This window comes from Tachypleus tridentatus, chromosome 5 (assembly GCF_004210375.1).
Source record: "Tachypleus tridentatus isolate NWPU-2018 chromosome 5, ASM421037v1, whole genome shotgun sequence".
Lineage (NCBI taxonomy): Eukaryota > Metazoa > Arthropoda > Merostomata > Xiphosura > Limulidae > Tachypleus > Tachypleus tridentatus.
In genome coordinates this window covers 6829294-6843176 of record NC_134829.1, presented here as the reverse complement: position 1 = coordinate 6843176, position 13883 = coordinate 6829294, and the positions used below count along the sequence as shown (strand labels likewise).

Here is a 13883-nt window from a genome sequence, read left to right as displayed (position 1 = left end):
CACTTGCTTCTGTAAGGATGGAAGAGAGGAGGTTGTTTTGGCAAGCCTACACATTGGTCACAGTTTTTTAACCCACCACTTCCTTTTATCTGGAACAGCTGCACCAATGTGTGGTCTGCGTGGCACTCAGATCACAATCATCCTAATTTTATTATCATGCCATCTTTACAACCTAGAACGACAGCATCATTTTCAAGATATTTGAAAAGTAGGTTTGCCCTTGACTTTGGCTCATGTTATAGGTGATCCTGTCCATTTCACTCATGTTTTTACATTTTTAAGAGTTTGGTCTTTTACACTTAATTTAAGTTTTTTTTTTATCAAACCAATAGTGTTTTAGCATGATTTCCTTTACACATCTTAATGTTTTAACACAATTTTTTTACAAATTTCATTTTTTATTTTGACTTGAACCCAGGACTGTAAAGGCCAACTTCAGGTGACTGACTGCTAGGGTGTACTTCTTGCTTCAGTCTTTCTGGCAAGTCTTAATTTTACACATTTTAGTTTTTACCTTAATTGCCATATACTCATACTGTACCACATCTTGTCTCACACAGAATGCCTTGTAGCTTTGTGCCAATAAACATTGAATACCAATCTCAACATCATATAGTTTGGAAATTTTTCTCAGGGAATTGGCAGCACAAAACTCAACTTTTTAACTCTCCAAGTAACTTTTTGTCAAAACATGGCTTCTTATACTAATTCTGTTTGGTCCACCTACAAGCTGACTTGTCACTTAAATGGATGATTTTTAGCAACTCTCTCTAATTCTTGGAGTGAGACACTAAATTCTTCAATGATTGACTAAAGTAGAAGATGATAATATAGCTGCCTGTTTACGTGTATCTATCCTACATCATAGTTCTAACTAAACTCTTATTTGCAAGTTTTTCCAAGTTAATTTAAAAATTTTTTACAGCTGATGGTTTGTTGACATGAATCTTCTGTTCAGTGTTTCTGTTGACACAAATCTTGTGTTCAATGTTTCTGTTGATGTGAATCTTGTGTTCAGTATCTGTTTCTGTTGACATGAATCTTGTGTTCAGTCTTTGTTTCTGTTGACATGAATCTTGTGTTCAGTCTTTGTTTCTGTTGACATGAATCTTATGTTCAGTCTCTGTTTCTGTTGACGTGAATCTTGTGTTCAGTCTCTGTTTCTGTTGACGTGAATCTTGTGTTCAGTCTCTGTTTCTGTTGACATGAATCTTGTGTTCAGTCTCTGTTGGAGTTTGCATATTTATTCTCACAACCATTTTATTCTGTAATGGTGAGATCAGTTCATGTATTTCATGAGAAGTTTATCTTTGACATACTTTTCATTTATAGCTGGGCATCATTAGTGCATTCCAAAACATCAGCTAATTCTTTTACAATATTTTGTCATAATGTATGCCATTTCTGGTATTTATATCTCTCACCATGAAGCTTTGAAAGTAATAAAAAATATTTCAAAATACAACATTGCTTCAGTATATAATTTTGTCAGGGTGGAAGGGTCTTCAGTATGAAAACACATAAATGTACTAATAAGTTGAGAAAAAAAATCATTTTGTTGTCATGGTGATCCATCGAGGTCAAGGATGATGGTCTTCCAAGTTCATACATGGGTCTGGAGATGGCTAATGAAGGTAATCCTTGCTGCACAGGTCTTCAGGTCAGTTTAGAGGGAAAGAGAGACTTCAGTAGTAACTGGCATTGTTTCATCTTCTCTTCAAAATGTTGTCTTCTTGATGACTCAAAGAAGTCTGCTCCCTGATGGATAAGGGATCTCCAGGTGGTTTGGTCATGAGCAAGAGTTAGAATATTTCACACAAGACGTCCAGTCATCGTGGCCATCTTCCTGAATAGTATTCTAAAAAGTCATAATAAAGTGATTTATTTTTCGCCTGTCTTCTTCAGGTCCACTGTTCTGTCACAATATGTGGTGTGTACATCAAAAATAAGTCCATTCATTTCACTAAATAAACAATTATTTATAAGCTGCTGCAGCTGTTATGGTAGGAAACTGCACTGAGATGGAGTTTCTTTGTATTATCATCTGCAGAAAATGAAAGCTATTTTTATGAAAATTTATGAATTTGTTCTTAATTGTGTGATTCTAGCACGTGCTATTGGAAAGTTTATTTACACGTGCAAAATGTAGAAGTTTTACAAGTGTATGTGCTAAATTCTAACAGTATATTGTTGAAACAGTGCTATTGGAAACAGTAGTGCAGAAGTTTTACAAGTGTATGTGCTAAATTCTAACAGTATATTGTTGAAACAGTGCTATTGGAAACAGTAGTGCAGAAGTTTTACAAGTGTATGTGCTAAATTCTAACAGTATATTGTTGAAACAGTGTTATTGGAAACAGTAGTGTAGAAGTTTTACAAGTGTATGTGCTAAATTCTAACAGTATATTGTTGAAACAGTGTTATTGGAAACAGTAGTGTAGAAGTTTTACAAGTGTATGTGCTAAATTCTAACAGTATATTGTTGAAACAGTGCTATTGGAAACAGTAGTGTAGAAGTTTTACAAGTGTATGTGCTAAATTCTAACAGTATATTGTTGAAGTGCAATTTCCACATGAATTTTTGTTAAAAGTGAATCCAAAGTAACAGTGAATGTATTGTATAGTTTTAAGCTTTTTGTAGGCTCAGGACTTTCTTATTTAAACTTTAAAAGTTGTAGAATTGTGCTGTTACTAATATATTTATCTTTAAAAGTGACAAAAGCTTGCACATTAATATGTTGAACTGTAAAAGTTATACAGGTGTGCTATTATTAATATATTTAACTTATAAAATATGCTACTTAGAAGCCGAATCAGGTGGAGTTGAGTCAGATTATGGAAGACAATAAACTTAGTATTGGACGCCGCCTTGCCTTCTGCTATTACTCGTCTTACCTGAAGATTGTGCTGAACCCGGACTTTGGATTGAGTATGAGTTTTGAACTATATTGACTTTTATTAATAGCATATTTTAATGTTATGTACTTCTGTGTATCTTTTAAATCAAAATATATTATGGAAGTAAAAACTGAAGACTTCTTAATAAAGCAAAGTGAAATAACAGTTTCAGTAAGATTCATTGTGTCTAAATGAAAGAAACAATGTCAACAGATATTTAATTTTTAGGCCTTGCATTAATTTTATAAATATTATTATAATATTATAAATCAATGCATTCTAATTATTACAGAATTTAGTTTCCTTGTTTATTGATTTATGACATCTGATATTTGTTAGTTTCTTGTATAGAATGTGCTAAATTAATTTGTAGATTTCTTTTTAAATCTGATCTTTACGTCTAACATTTCACAAGTCTGAAGTGAAATGTGCATAACATAAGAATCAAGGCTTGACATGGGCAGGTGGGTTAAGGAGTTCGACTCATAATCTGAGGGTTGAGGGTTCAAATTCCCATCGCACCAAACATGCTCGCCCTTTCAGCAAATTTATATTGAACATTTGATATTGACCAGTGGAAACACTCTTCACATAAGTTTAATGTATCTTTAATATTAGTTTAACATTTTTTTTAAATATTCATTTTGCATGACTTTTAAAACCTCTTTCTGTTGTTGTAAGAAATATTTTTAATGTAATAGTTTCTGTGTTAGTTAGGGTATATTATGTTGATATAGACCTAGAGTGCCTAGAAAGTTCTAATTCAGCATTAGATTTTTCATGTCCATTTAAATCTAGACTGTAAATATGTGAAGCTGGCTATAAGTTTTCAAGAAGACAGTAGAATGAATCACTTGGTGTGTTAACTATTGTAGATACTTTATGCAAATAAGCTTATTTCATTTTAAATTAGTCCTAGACTGTAGTAAATTTTTAACATTGACCTACAATAGTTTATGACAGTGTACAGATGTTCAAACATTAAAGGAAGAAATATAGTAATTTGTTATTGTCACATGGTCATAACATTAAATTATTGTCATAAGATAACTTAAAAGAAACTGATACTGAACTCACAACCTTATTGTACTTATATTTTCTTCACATTGTTTTTTATATACTGGGTTTTTATGCACCATCTATTTTTAGGCAGTATCTGTTTTGTTTTTATACAGCATTTAGAGAAAGAATTGTGCAGTATGAACAGCAATATGGCACCTCTATCCTTGTGAAGAAACTGTTTATACTTGTCACAGAGTCAGGTTTCATTCACAGGAACCTCGAGCATTATGGAGACGAAAATATTAAACGTGCTCATCAGCTACCAGATCTAGAACGGGACAGAGCTGGAACACAAAATCGAACATACAAGAACACAGTGTATGAGATCAGTGTAAATAAAGATAAGGTAACAGAAAAATCTGAATTCACTGTACAACATATAAACAGAACATTGCTAGTTTTCAGGAGTTTAGGAAAGAGTCACATGTGAGTCAATCAAAATTTAACTTGTTTGTTCTACAGGTCTAGATGTGGCCAGTGAAACATTGTATGTTAGCACCTCTGTTGTTCTTTTTAATTTTTATCTTGTATAGATTTTTTAAAATTTATATTTCTCTTGGCTGATCTGTTTGTATTCTTCAGTTAGTAGATGCAACTTTAATTTTGTTGTTTTTGTTTAGTTTAGTTTAGTTAGATTAATATAAAATATTGTCTTTATTTACAGCCACTAAGGTGTGTTGTGGAAGGAGCCACACCTCTTTTGTCCATGAGGGAGATGTCTCACGCCGCTAATAGTGGACTAACTGAAGACAAACTAAAGGAAGAAATTCTTCAGTTCTATCATGAACTTAATAATCTTCTAGAAGCTGATGTTGCTTGTTCCAATTCTTATGAGCTTATACTTTACAAAGGTAAGAATGTTGGTGTTGTATGCTTAAACTTAACAATTAACATTTCAAAGTGTTTTGTGTTGAAACATTATAATTACCACTTTAAAGTGTTGTGTGCTGAAACGATATAATTAATACTTTTAAGTTTGAGCATACAACACTTTATAATAAGCACTTTAATGTGTTCTATACTGAAACTTAATATTTAACACTTTAAAGTGTTGTATGAAGAAACTTAGAGTTCACAGTTTAATGAACTTGATCAAATCTATATATTAAAATAAGGAGTTCCATAGTAAAGTGAATAAATAAACTAATAAATAGTCCCATGGTAAAGTGAATAAATAAACTAATAAATAGTCCCATGGTAAAGTGAATAAATAAACTAATAAGGAGTCCCATAGTAAAGTGAATAAATAAACTAATAAGGAGTCCCATAGTAAAATGAATAAACTAATAAGGAGTCCCATAGTAGAGTGAATAAATAAACTAATAAGGAGTCCCATAGTAAAGTGAATAAATAAACTAATAAGGAGTCCCATAGTAAAATGAATAAACTAATAAGGAGTCCCATAGTAAAGTGAATAAATAAACTAATAAGGAGTCCCATAGTAAAATGAATAAACTAATAAGGAGTCCCATAGTAAAGTGAATAAATAAACTAATAAGGAGTCCCATAGTAAAGTGAATAAATAAACTAATAAATAGTCCCATGGTAAAATGAATAAATAAACTAATAAGGAGTCCCATGGTAAAGTGAATAAATAAACTAATAAGGAGTCCCATAGTAAAGTGAATAAATAAACTAATAAGGAGTCCCATAGTAAAATGAATAAACTAATAAGGAGTCCCATAGTAAAGTGAATAAATAAACTAATAAGGAGTCCCATAGTAAAATGAATAAACTAATAAGGAGTCCCATAGTAAAATGAATAAATAAACTAATAAGGAGTCCCATAGTAAAGTGAATAAATAAACTAATAAGGAGTCCCATAGTAAAATGAATAAACTAATAAGGAGTCCCATAGTAAAGTGAATAAATAAACTAATAAGGAGTCCCATAGTAAAATGAATAAACTAATAAGGAGTCCCATAGTAAAATGAATAAATAAACTAATAAGGAGTCCCATAGTAAAGTGAATAAATAAACTAATAAGGAGTACCTTAGTAAAGTGAATAAATAAACTAGTAAGGAGTCCCATAGTAAAGTGAATAAATAAACTAATAAGGAGTCCCATAGTAAAGTGAATAAATAAACTAATAAGGAGTCCCATAGTAAAATGAATAAATAAACTACTAAAGAGTCCCATAGTAAAATGAATAACTAAACTAATAAGGGGTACCTTAGTAAAGTGAATAAATAAACTAGTAAAGTGTCCCATAGTAAAATGAATAACTAAACTAGTATGAAGTACCTTAGTAAAGTGAATAATTAAATTTATAAAGTAACAAGTAGTTTATTAGGAAAGTGGATACATTTGTTTGTGAAGCTTCTGCTGGTTCAAGTGATTTTTGTGTTAATAATAAAAAATATTTTTTGCACCTTTATTATTTTATATTTTCGATAATATCATGATCTCCTAAATGAATAACAAAACTCCTTATGTGTATGTAATAATAAGTTAAAAACATGAAAAAGTTTGATACTTTGGTATGAAATTGCATCATTGTGAAGGTTTGTTGGTATGTAATAATAAGTTAACATGAAAAACAAAAAGTTTGATACTTGGGTATGACATTTCATCATTGTGAAGGTTTGTTGTGGGTTTTCAGATCAAAACCCAACCCTGATTTTATGTAATAGGATCTGCTCACAGAATTAAGAAAAATAAATAAATATGCAATTTAGAACATAAAATATTTTCATAAATATGAAACAGAATCTTACACTTTATCTGATTTCTAAGTTAGCAAGGAATGAGTTAAATAAGTTTGATACTTTTTGATGCACAATTCCAGTACTAGAAGGCAAAACAAATAGTGAAACTGGCCTCTTAGTCTTGTTGTATTGAAATCTTCCCTTTCTGTTGGTGTAGCAGATGTAAATATAAGGACTTACAATGGTAATGCCCTGGGTTTTATTCTGCATAGTGGATATGGGTTTGTTGTAAAACGTACAGTATTTGAAATGTTTACAGAAGCCTTTACTTGTGAAGATGAGGTACTCATATATTTTAGTGATACTTGTGTATATGTTACATTTTATTTTTGAAGTGTGAGGTTTCTTTCTTGCATTTTCTTTTGTTTTTAAAGTTCTAGTGGAACTAATCCTATATATATATATATATATTTTGTGTGTGCAGTTCTTGATAAATAATTATTGTTGTTCATAATCAATGTTTCAAATGTTAGATAGTAGTGATGGCCACAATGAACCGTTATCTCACGTGGTTAAAAATTCCATCGAGGAGAGCCTGGCCAAGGAATACCGGAGTATTTAACACAGAGAAGTAATACAAAATTTCTGCATGTAAGTGAAGTGTAAGTGCATCCGTTTAGAACTAGACAATAATATTTTTGAAAAGTTGAATGAAGTAAACATCAAAACCACAGACAAGTAGAAATAAAGGTTGAAGAGCTTTTTGTTTCAAGAAGTCATTTGGTAGGATGTATTAGATCAATGTATTATTATTGAAAAGAAAATTAAGATGTCCTCTTTTATTTATTTCATTATTCTGTGAATCCTCCACATATCTGCTGTTTATATGACCGTCAATATTTACAGGAATGAAATTCCATGGGTACCATTTTTTGTATTCCAAGCTATTAATATCTGTTTATGCAGTATTTATCACCAAAACCTTGCAGCTATCCTTTATAAAACACTTTGCATGAGTTGTTTCTCACATAAGATCTGATTACTTGTGCTTCTGACTTCAAAATCATTGTGAAACTTGATTAGAAGACTCGTCTGTTCTCCGCAGTACAAGCTTTGTACAGACAAAGAGAGAGTTAAGGGACACAACTGTTCTGTGACTCACATGTGAGGTACCACAATGATTAATGTTATAAAATGGGAAAAGAAATATTTCTCAGCCTTTCTGCTACAAGCATACAAATTTCAAAAAATTTACATCCAAACAAGTAAAATATAGGTATTAATATGAAGAAAAATATATTTATTCAAAATGATTGAGACATTCATTTGTGATCTGCCATTGATTCTGTTGCAATTGTAACACACACTTCATGAACCTACTGAAGAGATGAGTTTAATACACTCTGTCCCAATTCTCCTTTAAACTTCCACAGAACACCCCTGAAAATCTTACCTTTCTGTTATTAACACTCAGAATCTTTATAACTTCTGAATTATGCACATATTTTCTCCTAGATAATCAATCATAATTCTAAGAAATTTCTGGTAGAATATGTTGTAGTTCTTTACCAGATTATCCAAATTATCATTTACCAGATTATCATCTGACTTGCATTTGATGCTGTTTGATTTATCAAGCTGAATTTCTTCTTGGGTTTAGCAATCCATTCTTAAATTGACAAATTTCATCACTCAAGAATTAAGAATAATTTTAATTAACGATCATTTTCACATTTTGTTGACTATGAGATGCATGATGTCATTGTATTTAATGTAAACTACACTTTTGAAACAAAGTGTAGGAAACTTATCTTGAAACCTGTATGTTTTCATGAGTCATCACAGACTGAAGAGAACGTACAAAAGTGTGAAATCTCTGTTCTTTTGCTGACAGTTTGTTACACAAATGTTGTCTGTTTTATAAAACAGTGTGGCTGATATATTTATTTGCTGAGAATTCAGTAGATATGATATTGTCTAAATGGTATAGCAAGTATATATAAGTGGTAAATTGTTTGTTATATGATAGGTACTCATGCCTCAGAGCATTATGTTTTTTAATTGGATGTTGCTGTATTTCTATACAGTGTTTTTTGTCATGCTTTCTATTTTTTCACCCAAGTAATATATATAACTACAGGTACTGACTTTTGGTTATGTTCATGTGTGTAACACTGGGCAAACCACAAGGAAATTTTAAAACTGAGATTTGTTTATCTATAAATAAAAACTACAACAGAATGTACATTTTCCAACAAACATGGTTTCAAGTTTTAAAGAATAATCAAGACGTGACAAAGAGTTAAGTATTCAGTAATTTCAGTATCGTTATCTGAAATATAACATGATTTATTGTAATAAGATATTTATGACTAAGTTATCACTTTAATGTTTCTGGTTTTATAAATGCCAACTAACTGTAAAATGAGTGATGAATTTTTTATTTATAATGTTCCTCATTTAATAAATATTTATTTTGTAGTTCTGGTCCATTTGTCTTTTGTGAAATTTAAATAATGTTAAATCGGAAAATTAATAAAATACAAGTATTGTGATCACTGGAAGACTTGAATAGTTTGAGTATTTTGGTGTTAATTAGTTAATTAATTAGTTTTGTGGAATTAATGTGTTTTTCATGATTTTCATGCAACAGATATTTATAATATGGATAAAGCTTTAAAATTATAAAAATATGAATTGTCTAATGAGGTACGTTAGAATTCTGTTAGTTATTTTGTGTTTCAACATGTAGTTGTGATTATTTGACTTTTGTAGGCATGTATTGTATTAATTGATGAACTCTAACAAAATATAGTTTATTTCTTAATATAAGACTCATTCATTGTACTTTTCTATACATAGTAAAGAGCAACAACAGTTAAAATGTTACTTAGAAGTTGAAGTATAAAACTGATTACACAAGTCATTTTAGAGGTTCATTTAATATTTGTTATATATGTGAGATATTCTTACTTTAACAGCAGGTTTCATAATTTCTGGCTTTTAAACAATGTAAGTTTACTTATTAATAGGACAGTTTTGTGGGATGTTGACGTTTCGAAATCAACAATGGATAATTATTGTGTTATGTGATTGATGTTTGTTGATAAATACAGGGTTCCATTCACTTGTCACTTTAATAATCTAACATCAATGTTATGAAAGATCTTCCTACACTACTAAAAATATACAGTACAATACAAAAGCTGCTATTGTACTTTGATATAATCTTGAATGAAATTGAGTATCACTTAACAATTTGTGTAATACGATGTTTAGACTTCAATATGAAATTGTTCTGGCCTTTCAGTGTAGGAGTTGTGCTACACAGGAGGGATTGTAAGTTAAAAAACATTACCTTTGTTAAGACATTTTTAATAAAGAGCTGATTCAATTAATGTTAATTTTTGACCAAAGCATCATGTCTGTATGGATTGTTATCTTCGAAGTGTTCACTTAGTGTATTGTGGTTTTGAGGGTATTCAGGCTGTATGAACTGCACTGTATTATCACATTAGAGGCTAACCTCTCAATGTTTTATAGCCACGTAAATGTCTACATATGATATTTGTCTCATTTTGTGTCATATCTTATGTTGGCAAATTATTTACCTGATATGTCATTTTACATAGTAGATGTTTTCTGTTCTTATCTACAGAATACTGTAACAGTAAATAATAAAGATTATTGAAAATTTATTCCTGATGCATTTTCTGTTTTACATAAAAAAAGTTCTAGCAAAATTATTGTACTGGTTTTCATGAATTTATCGTGAAGTATTGGCATTCTAAAGAAAATCATAACGTATTAAAATATACAATATTATTAATGAAACTTTGTAGAATGGACGGCAACTTTCTGTTGTGGAGACACAAGTTTAGAGGTCGACATTTCAAAAGTCTTCCACCTTTCATCTTCAAGAAATGTCGTCCTCTACACTTTTGTCTCCACAACTGGCAGTTGCCGTTCATTGTACAAAGTTCCATCATGAATACTCTGCCTAAACAGTCGATCAAAGAATATTGTTAATAATGCTCACTTATTAAATTGCTAGGGAAAGTACTTGGCATTGCTCAGGTTATCGGTTGATAGATTCCAGATAACTAGGTTAGTGTGTGAATTCAGAACCCATTTTAACATAGGACAGTTGAAAATATCTTTATTTTACAGAAACCCAAAAAGTTACAGTAAATGATGAATTATTAATCACCAAAGAACTTTATTATTGCACTAAATATTTCACATGTATATTTGATATTATAATTTTCTACCATATCTTATCAGAATATATTACAAGTTTTTACCCTTGTAGTATTTCAGCTTGGACAATAATTTTTTAAAATAATTATTTCGCATTTGCTGTCAAGTTGAAAACGTTTTACTGTCATCACATAAAGCTGACCACGTGAAACGCATGGGCTTTGCAGGTTCAGACGAGCAACCTTGAATGATTGATTGTTCCTGTGCCTTGTTGGCGCTTAAATACACTTAACCAGATAGAACAGTTAGATTGCTGCCTACTCCTTACGATAATAATAAAATTATTGGAGATAATTATATATGTTACTGTCCGTTACATTCTCAAACTCATAAAAAAGCCATGGTGTGTCACTTCATGCTTGATTTTGTAAACTAAAAGGAATCATAAAAACCAAAATGCATTTATCAAGATAAAATAGTTTAATTACCGTCTGTCCATTACGATTTTAGTGATGGAGGTGCAAAGAGACTATGAAACCTAATAAGTGTTGGTATGATTTAAAATAAATTAATAGATACGCTTAAAGTAAGTACATAGCGTGAAATAACCTAACCCTGGAGCCAATTGAATAAAATTTATTATGAAAGTAAAAATATTTATCTAGTATTAAACTTAAATTGTTTCTGAATTAAGGTGTGTTCTGTATTACACTAAGGTTTTCAATAAAATATAAACATGAAAATAAATTAAACAGTCAATAAATAGTTTTTCAGATTGTTATTTATGCATTTAATTTTATACTTTCAATACATAGGTTAACAAGAATGTTATTTTTGTTCCAAGCAACATGAGATAAAAGTTATTGTTGGACTGTATTATTTCCAAAACTAATTTTATATCTTAGAAACTGTTAACCTAACTGATATACTACAAGGTATCCTGGGAGGTGATGGTATTTGTTTCAACATTTTTAACAAGCTGTACTCTAGTCTGTAATAGTAAAAGATCGTGTCTGTTTTCAATCAGATCCGGCATCGCCAGATGCATTAAGGCGTTCGACTCGTAATGCAAGAGTCGCGGGTATTACCAGGTAGCCATGACTAAAATAGTATTACCGGAGTAACTAAGACTAAACAAGTGTTACCAGAGTAACCAAGACTAAACAAGTTTTACCTACATTGTGAAATTACACTGCTAAATTAGGGGCGGCTAGTGTAGATAGCCCTTATAAACTTTTGCGCGAAATTCAAAATAAACAGTTACAGTGAAATATATCGAAACTGACATACCCGTGTACTGCTGGTGTCTCACTGACTGGTTAATACATCAGAAACCTTTTGACGTATTAACTTTATTGCTAGTGTTTGGCGAGAGGCCTCTTCAACGCCTGAGATGACATATGTAATGTGACTAACATATAACATTCTCCTTTGCTTTCAATTATGCGTTCTTATAATTACTACATGAAGAGTATCTAAATGTTAATATACTAACTGGAAATAACCAGTCTCAGGATACAAGAAATTATATGAACTGATTTCCCAGTTTTGTTAAACTGAAAGAAGTTTTCGAGAACTTAAAATTCATTATTTTAACTTGCTATTTTTATTTTTCATATAAAATTTTGTTATATTGTTACTATGTCCACTACGATATAAACATTGATGTCTAGAGATAGAGGTTGTTAAACAGCATGTTAACAAGTGTTTGTGTGTACGTGTTTATTATATATTATATATCAGTTCCAAGAAAACACTATTTTAGTTTCACAAAATTTAACATTTTACAAAACTATTATAAATGCCATTTTTTAAAACAAAATGTATAAGCTATTAAACTTTCTATAGGAAACCTTATATTTTTATAAATATTTTAATTACACTACACGTTTATTTTGTCGTGTTTTCAGCTTTAAGGTAACAGGGTATCTGTTCTCATAAAGATGATACAAGTTGAAATATCCTGCAGTAACATCAAATTAATTACTAAACCAATCACGGTTCTCAACTGTCTGTGATTTGTATGATTGGTCAGTAACAATAAGGTTAAACAAACAATGTATTTTATTGGCTCATTCACTGTGATAGTTACCTGCTTTTGTTTGTTTGGAATTTCGCACAAAGCTACTCGAGGGCTATCTGTGCTAGCCGTCCCTAATTTAGCAGTGTAAGACTAGAGGGAAGGCAGCTAGTCATCACCACCCACCGCCAACTCTTGGGCTACTCTTTTACCAACGAAAAGTGGGATTGACCGTCACATTATACGCCCCCACGGCTGGGAGGGCAAGCATGTTTAGCGCGACGCGGGCGCGAACCCGCGACCCTCGGATTACGAGTCGCACGCCTTACGCGCTTGGCCATGCCGGGCCTAGTTACCTGCTCCTAATATTATTGTATATGTATTTTTTACCATTCATCAAAATGGAAACCAAACAATACATGAAGTAAATTATATATGTAAAAACGGCTGGTTTGAGTTGAGAAAATTTTTATGTATAGGAGCGAACAACTTTTCGACATTCTTCAGTCATCGTCAGGCTCATAAAGGAAGAAAGAGGTAACTGATCGATAGCTGACCACATGTTTGAAGGGGGGTTGTGTAACTGAGTGTAGGAATGTAGAGGGCGTGCTTGATGTTTGATTATATTTATTGATATAGGTATAAAGGTGTTCCTTTGTATTGGTTTATTTTGGGCTTGAGTTGTTGTATAAGTAAGGCTTCTTTAATTTTTCATTTGTTTATGTTTGTTTCTTTATTTAGTATTTGAGTGTTTTCTATGGTTATGTTGTGTTTATTTGATTTGCAGTGTTCAAAAACATGTGAAGGTGACTTTTTATGTTCTTTGAATCTGGTTTCCATTTTTCTACTTGTTTCTCCAATATAGAAGTCGTGGCAGTTATCACATTGTATTTTATAAATAATGTTGGTGTGGTGTTTGTCAGTGTAGTTTTTACATTGTATAGACCTTAGTTTTGTGCCTGGTTTTTGAATAAATTTGGTATTAACTGGAATGTCATATTTTGTTACTAGTTTTTGCCAAATGTTGGTGATTTTTCTGCTGATGTCGGGAATA

At 31.1% G+C, this 13883-nt stretch overlaps 1 protein-coding gene and 1 long non-coding RNA gene across 6 annotated transcripts in view; one reads left to right on the top strand and one right to left on the bottom strand.

Moving 5' to 3' along the window:
* The window catches only part of LOC143250425 (stimulator of interferon genes protein-like), a 30770-nt gene extending 20467 nt beyond the window's left edge, over positions 1-10303 (top strand). For all 5 annotated transcript variants that reach the window (XM_076500899.1, XM_076500898.1, XM_076500900.1 and 2 more), the window contains 4 exons: positions 2806-2929; positions 4074-4306; positions 4625-4811; positions 7143-10303. In XM_076500899.1, coding sequence (XP_076357014.1) covers positions 2806-2929; positions 4074-4306; positions 4625-4811; positions 7143-7231 — 633 coding nt within the window. In that variant the 3' untranslated portion in view covers positions 7232-10303. The remainder of the gene's footprint in view (positions 1-2805; positions 2930-4073; positions 4307-4624; positions 4812-7142) is intronic.
* Positions 264-13016, bottom strand: LOC143250426 (uncharacterized). Its single transcript, XR_013028185.1, has 2 exons — positions 12100-13016; positions 264-1858 (listed from the first exon to the last, which is right to left on the bottom strand). It is a non-coding gene; the product is annotated as an uncharacterized LOC143250426 (long non-coding RNA).
* Between the last annotated feature and the right edge of the window lie 867 nt (positions 13017-13883).